Source organism: Tasmannia lanceolata, unplaced genomic scaffold (genome assembly GCF_043159265.1).
Source record: "Tasmannia lanceolata isolate RefF3 unplaced genomic scaffold, GAP_Taslan_0.1 ptg000048l, whole genome shotgun sequence".
NCBI classification, from domain to species: domain Eukaryota; kingdom Viridiplantae; phylum Streptophyta; class Magnoliopsida; order Canellales; family Winteraceae; genus Tasmannia; species Tasmannia lanceolata.
Genome location: NW_027518725.1, coordinates 605,802 through 615,631, shown reverse-complemented (window position 1 = coordinate 615,631; position 9,830 = coordinate 605,802). Strand labels below are relative to the sequence as shown.

Genomic DNA, 9,830 nt, shown 5'->3' with positions numbered 1-9,830 from the left:
GAAACAAAATCAAAAAAAAATTCTGCTCTTGCTTTACATACAAACGTGCCAAAACCTTATTAATACAACTCCTCCTCCTCCTTTAGACCCATAAGAAAGAAAGCTCATACAGGGAAACCATGGAGTCTCTTCTACAGTCCCTCATGCAACCTTTCTCTCTTCTTCTCTTATTCCTCTCTTTGTTTTTTTTATTTAGGTCCTTACTGAGAAGGAGAAAGCCTCCCTTGCCACCGGGCCCGACCCGATTACCGATCATCGGAAACATGTTAATGATGGGTCAAATGACTCACCGAGGCCTAGCGAAACTCGCCCAAAAGTATGGCGGACTCGTCTATCTCCGACTCGGTGTCCTCCACACCCTAGCCGTTTGTACCCCGGACATGGCTAGAGAGGTCCTACAAGTTCAAGACCATGTCTTCTCTAATCGGGCCGCCACAATTGCCGTCCAATATCTGTCCTACGACCGGGCCGACATGGCCTTCGCACACTATGGCCCGTTCTGGCGCCAAATGCGCAAGGTATGCGCCTTTTTTTATAGGCAAGCTAGAGTTTGGCAGAGCCACACCAGTTGTATTATATTATATATGAGATAAAATCACTACAATCTTACATATTTCGTCCTCTCACTGTCCTGATGAAAATTATTACTTATGTGCAAGGTCTGTGTCGTGAAGCTTTTTAGCCGTAAACGGGCTGAGTCATGGGCCTCGGTCCGTAACTCGGTCGAGTCAACTCTCCGCACCCTTGCCGACCAGGCCGGCTCGCCAGTTAACATGGGAGAGCTTGTTTTTGCACTCACGAGGAACATAACTTACCGGGCAGCATTCGGATCCGACTCAGAAGATGGGCAGGAGGAGTTCTTGTCTATCATACAGGAATTTTCTAAGCTTTTTGGAGCCATTAATATTGCTGATTTTATTCCTTGGCTTGGGTTTTTGGATCTACAAGGGTTCAATAAGAGGCTGAAGATTGCGCGGGAATCACTCGATAAATTCATAGACAAAATTATAGATGATCACATGGAGAAACATGAAGAGAAGAGAGAGGAAGATAAAGATATGGTGGATGAACTCACTGCCTTCCTTGAAGAAGTGAGTCGAGAGAAAGCTGACTCGGATGATCTTCAAAAGTCTTTCAAAATAACAAGAGATAACCTCAAGGCAATCATCATGGTACTTGCTACTAACTCCTTTTTTTTTTTTTTTTGTCTTCTAGCATGATCATATTACTATACCGAGTTGACTCGTCCAATTCTTGTAGGAAATCATAAAATGTTGATGCTGGTGTCTTTTATGTAAGGGAAATCATACCTGGCCACCACTTTGTGTTAGAATATGTGAGACCTCACCGTTGGATTAGGTTGAGATCTCACCATCGGATCGTTGTGGTTGTAGATAAGGAAAGTAGATTAGAATTGCTAACGTGTGAAAAGTCTATTTGGTGGTTCCACTCTGGGTCCCAACTAGGTTACCATATCATTATTCTATATTTTTTTGTATCTAAAAGTAGTAGAAATTTTTAGAGATATTTCACTTTTTCCAAACTTTTTCCAGAAAAGCCCTGCAATCCAAACAGGCCCTATTCTGTGATTTCTGATTCCTTGAAAATTACACCTTCCTAAGTGGAGCTTTTTTAGTATTAATTCTTGTTGGAATAGTCATAAAATGATATAATTAATGGATTCCAAAGAGGCTTTAGATTACCTGAAAATAATCTTTCTTTTTTTTTTGCAAATAAGGGCCATTTCTTTTTGGGAAATGATTTCAGCCCTCCCATGTTTTGATAAACATGCGCTCCCATGTTTGTCGTGTAGTATTTAAAGGGCTGAGGAATATTACGGTTCTCAAAAAACTCTTACAGCCCTTTAGGCTCTGTTCACTTTTTTTTCCGCTGCAGGAAAAGAAAAGAAAGGAAAGGAAAGGAAAAGAAAAGAAACTGTGATGGGAAATTAGGTTTGTTTGTGAAAGACTTGGTTGTCGAAGATCTAACTTAAACATGTGTCGTAGGGTGGAAGATGCGTCTATGGTGTTGTTTACTGGAGTTTATGGTCCTTCTGCATGGGTAGATAAGGGTTTATTATGGGAAGAATTAAATGAAGTTACGGAAAGTTGGTCTTATCCTTGGTGTATTGGGGGGGGATTGATTTTAATGAAATTAGGTTTGTTTGTGAAAGACCTTGTTGTCGAAGATCTAACTTAAACATGTGTCGTAGGGTGGAAGATGCGTCTATGGTGTTGTTTACTGGAGTTTATGGTCCTTCTGCATGGGCAGATAAGGGTTTATTATGGGAAGAATTAAATGAAGTTACGGAAAGTTGGTCTTATCCTTGGTGTATTGGGGGGGATTGATTTTAATGAAATTAGGTTTGTTTGTGAAAGACTTGGTTGTCGAAGATCTAACTTAAACATGGTTGCATTTACTGATTTCATTTCAAAGCATGATTTAATTGATCTTCCTCTGTCTAGAGCTAGGTTTTCTTGGAGTAGAGGTGATAGTACTAGTAGGATTGATCGTTTCCTCATTTCTCCTGATTGGATGGATTTGGTCCCTGAGGTTTACCAAAAAGGCACTTATTCATTATGTTTCTGATCATTGTCCCATTCTCTTGGATCCTAGATTGGAGTCTTGGGGACCCCCTCCATTTAGGTTTGAAATCACGTGGCTTATGATTCCTGATATGGAGGGCAGATTGGGTGTATGGTGGGACTCTCATAAGTTTGTGGGTCCTGCGGATGTGGTTATAAGTTAGAAACTTCGCTACGCCAAGAAAATGCTGAAGGAATGGGTGGCAGAAAGAAGATTAGTAGATTCTAGTAGGAAGAAATGGTTAGAAAATAGAATTGGAGAGTTAGTTTTGTTGGAGGAATCAGGGCTAGAAAGTGTTATCTCGAGAGAGGAGTTGGGGAGAGTAAAAGAAGAGCATAAAGGTATGTTGTTACATGAGGAAATTACTTAGAGACAAAAGTCAAGAGTGAGGTGGTTACAGGAAGGGGATAAAAATACGGCTTTTTTCCACGCCATAGCCAGTGCCAGAAGGAGGAGAAATAGGATTGATAATTTTGAATTGGGAATTATGATTTGAACAAGGAATCATCTTCATTCAAGGAATTGGATTTGAAGGTTCCACGGATAAGCTTATGAAATTCGGCAAATGAATGGGGCTTAGGCCATGGTGAGGTGCAACTACTTGATGTGAATGCAACTCGGGTTGGGTCAAAGAGGGTGACTCGGTTGATTAGTGCGAGGGAACTCATTAGGTGAAAGGGGTGCAACCTGGTTGGGTAAGGGTGGGGTCCACTCGGCTCACTAAGGTAGGGTGACTTGGTGGAGTCCTGGAGAATGGAGTGAATCGGGTTGGATGGAGTCTAAAATTTGTGGGTTATGATGTTAGGCACAGTGGATGGGATTAGGCTTGTTAGGGATAATCGAGAGGGGTACACTAGTGGGGTTTAGGCATAAGGATATGAGAAGTGTTTGGAATTGGTTGTATGGGATAGAGTCTTTTGGATTTAATGGGGTTGGGTTGGGATGGGATCTGTTGAATATGGGACTTGCCATGGGTATGTGAGATATAGGATGGTCGGATAAACGTAGGTGATACATTATGTTGGATCGGATGAATAAGGATACAGGGAATAAAGGGGTTAGGTTAGCATTCGGGTTGACTCGGGTTGGACTCGAGTTTAGGTTGGAATTGGGTTGGATCGATTTGGGCTGACTCGGGCTGACTCGGGCTGACTCAGGTTGGACTCAAGTTTAGGTTGGGGTCCGAATTAGACTCGGGTTCGGGTTAGGTTGCAGTCGGGTTGGGACTAAATAGGTGGGACTTGAGTTCGGGTGAATATGGGGTTCAAGGTGAGGAGGAGAGAGAGAGAGAGAGAGAGAGAGAGAGAGAGAGAGAGAGTACTGTTTGGGTGGCTCGGATGGGGATTGCTATTAAATTGTATATGATGGATGAGCTATTTGGGCATCCATGGGATGAATACATATAGAGTATGGGAATATGGGATATGGACTGTGGTCAGTTGATGAGGCATGGGTATTTAATTATGGGATGGTCATGGTATATGGTTATTAGCTATGGGCATAATATCATGGGTAGTGTAGCTATGGGTTAATGGGGGTATGGGTAATGGCTATGGAGTATATGTTAATGGGGATATGGAAATGGCAATATGTGAATAGGGGATGAGATCTGTTGGAGATAATGGGTTTGGGACCGGTTGAATCGGGTTGGGTCAGGTTGATCCGGGTTAAATTGGGGCAAATCCAAGACTAGCCAGGTCTAACCAGGGGAAAGCAGGGTGTGAACTAGGGTGCGAACTAGAAGGGAACCAGGGTGCAACCAGGGTACAACTAGGGTGCAACCAAGGGCTAAGCAGGATGCAACCTGGGTGCGAACCAGCCGGGAACCAGGGTGCAACCAGGGGCTAAGCTAGGTGCAACCCGAGTTGGGTTGCTTCCGGCTTGGGGTGCAACCCAGGTTAAGTTGGATCAAGGCTTAGGGGTGCAACCCAAGTCGAGTTGGGTCAAACCTGTTGAATTAAATTGGTTGAGTTGGTCAAATGGTTTGGGTCAAAGTGGATAGGGACATAGGGGGGCTGGATTACAGGTATTGGGCTTCGTTGAAAAGGGATTGGGACACAAGCTCGCATCTCATGACTGTAGAGTGCATATCATTCACTCGGCTCTTTTTTTTTTATTTGCATGTATGCACCATCATAGGCATATATATGACCATTTATAGTCTGTATTCACGCATTCAATGAAACCACTTACTTGGGCACATGTATTTGATGCATGTAGTTAGGCTATTGGTTTCACATGGCATGTAAAGGTCATCATGGGTATGAGACTATGGCAAAAGGGTATGATGGCCTGGTAAATATCATTCTCCAAGATAACACTACTGCTATTGTAACAAACAGCACAACCGAATGTGGAGTGTATCACTAGACCTCTGCCGGATAATCTGGATTTTAGTGAGCTGAGTATGATTCAGAGTCATGCATTGGAAAAACCTTTTGAGGAGGAGGAGATTAAAAAAGTAAAAAATGTGTCTTTTCCTTACGCAAAGATAAGGCCCCAGGACCGGATGGTTTCTGTTTAGCTTTCTTTCAGTCTTGCTGGTTGTACGTTTCAAGGGACTTGATGAAATTTTTTGAGGAATTTCATAAGGGCTTGGTTTTGGATAAAGGCACTTGGGCAACTTTCATAGCCCTTATCCCAAAGGTTGTCGGTGCGTCCAAAATATCCGAATATCGCCCTATAAGCCTGGTGGGTTGCCTCTATAAGGTACTGGCAAAAGTGTTAGCGGATCGGCTTAAGGTGGTCCTACCATCTACTATCTCTGATTGCCAAAGTACTTTCATTGCTAATAGGCAAATTTTAGATTGCTCATTAGTAGCAAACGAGGCAATAGATTCATATCTTAGACTTGGTGTGGGAGGCAAATTGGATATGGAGAAGGCAAATTGGATATGGATAGGGTGGAATGGGACTGTCTGGATTATTTGCTCGGTAGAATGGGGTTCGGCGAAAGGTGGAGAGGATGGATTAGGTGTTGTGTATCGTCTGCATGGTTCTCGGTTTTGATTAATGGGTCCCCAAAGGGATTCTTCAAGTCATGTCGAGGACTTAGGCAGGGGGATCCATTATCCCCTCTTTTGTTTCTCATTGTGGCTGAGACTCTGAGTAGGTTGATGTCTAAAGGTAGTGGGTTGGGATTGTTTAATGGTTTTAAAATTGGAAGTGAGAAGGTTGAGGTGTCTCATCTTCAATTTGCTGATGATACTTTCCTATTTTGTGAACCAGATTTGAACCAAGTGCTAAATTTGAAATCTTCCCTGAGATGTTATGAGCTTATTACTGGTCAGAGATCCAATTTCCATAAGTCTAGATTGTATGCTCTAAACATTCAACAAGAAGCCTTACATTTGGCTGGAATTCTGGGTTGTCAATTAGATCAGTTGCCATCCACCGATTTAGGCCTTCCTTTAGGGGTAGGGAGACCTAATAAATCCTTGTGGGATCCAGTGGTTGAATCCAGAGGGGTAGACTTGTGTTAGTCAAAGCGGTGTTGGCTAATATTTCCATTTATTTTTGTCATTGTTCAAATGTCCGGCTAGTGTTGTACTGTGGATTGAACAAATTCAACGTAGATTTCTATGGGGAGGTAATGATGAGAAGAAAGGTATTTCTTTAGTGAGATGAGAAAATGTGAAAATGTGTGCCTCCCTTTCAAGAATAGGGGGTCTAGGCATTAGAAGAGTAAAGGAATTTAACCATGCTTTGTTGGGGAAATGGTTATGGAGATTTGGAGAAGAACAAAGTCAAATGTGGGTGAGGGTGATTAGTAGTAAATATGGCTGGTTGTCGGGGAAGTGGGAATCTGATAACCGGTTCAAAAAACAAGGTCTGACGGTATGGTGTGACATTTTAAAAATGTCTCATGCGTTTAATTTGAATATTAGGTTTAAAGTTTATGTGGGGGATAGAATCAAATTTTGGAGTGATGTGTGGTGTTCGGATGCTCCTCTTATGGATTTATTCTTCGATCTTTATAGAGTAGCTTCTTCGAAAAAAGCTTTTGTTTGTGATTGCTTTGTTCGAAATGGATGTAGTATAGTTTGGTCTCCGGTATTTAGAAGGAATTTCTTTGATAGGGAGTTGAAGTCGGTTTCTTGGAAACCCGGGACCGGGTGGGGTTGGCGGTTTGTGTCGTGATGATTGTAGTAATGTGGTGTGGGCTTATTCTGGTCCTCTTGGGATTTGTATTCATCAGAGGCCGAAGTGAAGGCAGTAAGTATGGATTGATCCATTGTGGAGGGGGATTCACTTAATGTGATTCGTTGGTTGAGAGAGGTTGTGGTCCCCCCTTGGAGATTTTCCTCTTTTTTTTGATGAAATAGAAGATCTAATCTCGGGCTCTGCGATAGTTTTCAATCATGTGCGGCAATTGGCTAATGGGGAATCAGATTCATTGGCTAGGGGGGCGTTAGTCGTATGGGTTTGGAGTGGTTTGACTTCCTTCCTCCGTGAAAGTTGTATTTCTCCTGTTCTATTTTTTCTGTTTTTGTATTTCTTGTTCTCTTGTAGTGGTCCTCCTCTGCCCACTTTCCTTGTTCTTTAATGATATTTCTCTGCCATTTCAAAAAAAAAAGATATTATTTTCCAAGAAAAAGCAAGCGAACAACGATAAAATAGATTTCTCGAGAAAATTTATGGGGTTCTCCTTTCCTTTCTTTTCCGGAGAAGGCAGCCTTAGAGCGTATGTTTATCAAAACATTGGAGCGCATAAATTATTTCCCTTTCTTTTTTCTAGCACTTCAAAAAGGCCTTAAAACTTCAATTTTTATTGAGGAGATTTTATATGGTGGCCGACCTTTACATGTAAAGGTCGGAGAGAGAAAACACCCCCTCCCTTGATTTTAAATCCATCAAAAGCCTCCCCTTTTCACTTTTCTTTGGATCCAAAATCAAGGTGGCAGGTTTTCTCTCTTCTGCCCTTGTGATTTCACGGTCAGCGACCATATAATTTCTCTTTATTGAGTCATCGGCAAGTTAGTTTAGTTGACTTGACTTGACCATCTCTGAGTTTTTTTTTTTTTTTTAGTATTAATCTTTAATTCTCTGTCGAGTTTGATACAATCTTACAAAATTATACAGGACGTGATGTTCGGCGGCACGGAGACAGTAGCATCAGTGATCGAATGGACAATGGCAGAGCTGCTAAACAATCCCGAAGAACTTGAAAAGGTGCAAGACGAACTCGGTCGAGTTGTGGGTTTTGATAGGAAAGTCCATGAGAGCGACCTGGACAACCTCCCATACCTAAAATGCATAACCAAAGAGACTCTCCGACTCCACCCACCGATTCCACTAATGCTCCACGAAACATCAAATAACTGTGAGATCGCTGGCTACTCAGTCCCAGCCGGAACCCGAGTCATGGTGAACGCGTGGGCCATAGGGAGGTATAAAGATGCATGGGAAGATGCAGAGAAATTCAAACCATCGAGGTTCAAGAAAGAAGGAGCTCCTGATTTTAGGGGGAACCATTTTGAGTTTGTGCCTTTTGGGTCGGGCCGGCGTTCGTGCCCGGGAATGCAATTGGGTTTGTATTCTTTGGAGTTGGCGGTGGCTCAATTTCTTCATTGTTTTACGTGGGAGTTACCCGATGGTATGAAGCCTTGGGAGCTTGATATGAGCGATGTATTTGGCCTCACAGCGCCAAGGGCCCAACGTCTTGTTGCAGTTCCTACTCCTCGTCTTCATTGCCCTCTGTTTTAACTTTTAACTCAAGGTTGTTCAATTCCTATCTTCCTCCCTTCATCCATCCCTCCATATATTAAGACAATATCTATATATTTGATATTTCTACACCCTTTATTAGTAGTTAGTTCCATTTATATGATATTTCTCCCCCTTTTTATATAAATCAGAAATCAGGTATGCCATATTGTAAATTTAAAGGAAAAATTCAATAACATTTTCTGTGAGAATACGTGGGAACCGGCGGTTGGATTGAGTTAAAATCACACCATTGGATCATCACGGTTTTGGATTAGACAAGTTAGTTAAAGGAGGAACCTTGCTAGATTAGGCACCTAGATTAAATTAGTAGCTAGGTTAAATTACAATATTCTAGTACTATCCCTTTCCATGCTTACCATGATCTACTTTCTATATTCATCATTTAATTTTTTATTTATTTTTTTATGATGGGTAAGCTGGGGTTAGGCGGACACCCACCAGATATATTTAATAAGAAACAAGATACAGCAGATAAAAAGAGAAACACAACCCCTAACAGATGAGGGGGGAAAACAAAAACCAGAAACTTGGCTCAAAGGAAGAACCAATCAAACAAAAAGAGGCAACAAGAGACAACTAGAGACTCCAACAGGAGGAGCAAAATAAGACCAACATCAAACACAGAACCAAACAAGGACACCTTCAAGAAAAACAGGCAGCAGAACAACTCCTTATGTCTTGAAATTTCTTTGGATGAGATCACTGATTGAGGAGGGGGATCAAAAGAGAGGAGGGAGCATTTTCCCTTTTTTCTTTGAGACTGTAAGCCAAGGACCATCTCCGGGAGTGGTGAGAAACGAAGGAGAGCTAATATCTGTGGGCGGGCTCACCATTTTTGAGCTGGTACAGACTTCATTTATGCCCGAGGTGTCTTTTAGGTTGATAAGGGCAGAAAAGCTATTAGCAGAGGGGCTGCCAATGATTTCATAATCAGCTTTAGAATGGATGACGCTTCCTACAGCCGGAGAGGGGATGCTAACTTGAAAACTCTGATGGTCGGTTTCTTTTTGTTTGGGTTTCCAAACTTGCCTTGATGCCTTGGTAGACCCATTTATCGAGCTGACACTGCAATTCTCAGATCTGTGGCTGAAGTCATTGCATTTTTTTGCAAGCAGATGGCTTCCAATCATATTCCACAGGTTGAATATGTGTTCTGTAGGGGTTTCGATTGTGATCGAGTATGGGAGAACCTTCTCGGCTTTAACTTTGACACAGACCCAAGCGTACATTAGCCTAGAGGCTTCAGCTGTCTGCGTATCAGTCCAAAACTTTAGGTGATCGAAGCCCAGGGAATCTAATCCAGATTGGGATTTCCGAAATTTTAAGCCGCTCCAATTTGGTGCCCGGCGACCATTTTTGGAGGATCAGTACCTTTCCAGCAAAGTTGGTAGGGGGAGCTTCCAGAGCTGCTGTGAAATCTTCCTCATTTAGAAATTTGAAAAGGAAGAAACCATTGTTGAGGGCATAAAGCTTGAATTCCCTTTTAAATTCCATTTTCCATGAAGAGATTCTTT

The 9,830-nt window shown here is 42.2% G+C and overlaps 1 protein-coding gene across 1 annotated transcript; it reads left to right on the top strand.

The window, feature by feature from the left end:
• LOC143864348 (cytochrome P450 84A1-like) lies at positions 1-8,459 on the top strand. Its single transcript, XM_077375274.1, has 3 exons — positions 1-518; positions 660-1,172; positions 7,669-8,459. Exons 1-3 carry the CDS (start codon positions 120-122, stop codon positions 8,290-8,292), a joined length of 1,536 nt encoding a protein of 511 aa, XP_077231389.1. The 5' UTR covers positions 1-119; the 3' UTR covers positions 8,293-8,459.
• The last annotated feature ends 1,371 nt before the right edge of the window (positions 8,460-9,830 follow it).